At 65.0% G+C, this 902-nt stretch overlaps 1 protein-coding gene across 1 annotated transcript; it reads right to left on the bottom strand.

The window, feature by feature from the left end:
• Positions 1-12: 12 nt before the first annotated feature.
• On the bottom strand, positions 13-824 carry LOC102253916 (tRNA-splicing endonuclease subunit Sen34-like; the record flags this gene model as incomplete). Its single annotated transcript, XM_005852856.2, has 2 exons — positions 13-381; positions 533-824. Coding segments are annotated over 2 exons (661 nt in total), but the record flags the coding sequence as incomplete, so codon positions are not given.
• Between the last annotated feature and the right edge of the window lie 78 nt (positions 825-902).

Raw genomic sequence — 902 nt, 5'->3', positions numbered from 1 at the left:
TGTCTCCTGTCCTTCCATGTGTTTCAGACGCTGAGAAAATGAGACCAAAAAAAAGAAAAATGCAGAATTGTGGTGGGCCTGTGAAGAAAGGGCCAGCAACCAGAGGCCCCGGGCCAAACTCACCAGGATAGACCAGGAAGTCGCCCCCGAACTTGCCAGCCGCGCTGAGGAAGAAGCCTCGCTCCCACAGGTCTCTGTAGATGCTGTAGCGCAGCTCATGGGCCGGGCGGCCGGCGTGGGGCCAGTCCTTGGACTGCACCCTCCAGTCCAGGGGCCTGGCCTTGATGGGTCGAGGCCTAGCCGTGGCCAGCTGGACGAGCAGGGCAGACCTGGGCAAGGGGGCGGCCCCCTCAGAAGGCCCTGGTTGGGGACAGGAGGAGCCTGCGAAGGTGAACCCCAGAGTTTGGTGAATCCAAGACGGAAGGTCTTCTTCCCATCCCCGAGGGAGACCCAAGCCCTAGAGTCCCAGCCAGAATTCCCCAAAGATCTCCCCACTCCTCCCCCAGGTCCCGGGCTCCACTCCCACCCTCACCGGCTTCCTCCTGCTCTCCAGAAGCCTGGCTCGCACCGGCCTCATCCTCCACGGCTGCTGGGTTCTCACGGGCCTCCTGGCTCTCGCTGGTCCCGGATCCCCGGTCCAGCTTCTGCTTCTTGGCCGCCTGGCCCTCTGCGATCTTCTCCAGGAGCTCCTGGCGGCGGGTCTCGCGGGCCTCGGCCGCCAGGGCGCTTTGCTCCTGGAAGCCCTGCTCCTGCTGGCGCTTGAAGGATGCCAGAGCCTGCGGAGTAAACTTAGCTGGAACCTCGGGATCCAGGTATGCCCGCCCCTACCCCCCAGCCTTAGGGCCCGAACCCGGAGATCCCAGGTGCCCGCCCCCACCCCATCCCACCCGCACCGGTCCAGG

The sequence above is a fragment of the Myotis brandtii genome, unplaced genomic scaffold (assembly GCF_000412655.1).
Source record: "Myotis brandtii unplaced genomic scaffold, ASM41265v1 C41883653, whole genome shotgun sequence".
NCBI lineage: Eukaryota > Metazoa > Chordata > Mammalia > Chiroptera > Vespertilionidae > Myotis > Myotis brandtii.
Note: the sequence above shows the minus strand (reverse complement) of the source record. Positions and strands in the feature narration are given on the sequence as shown.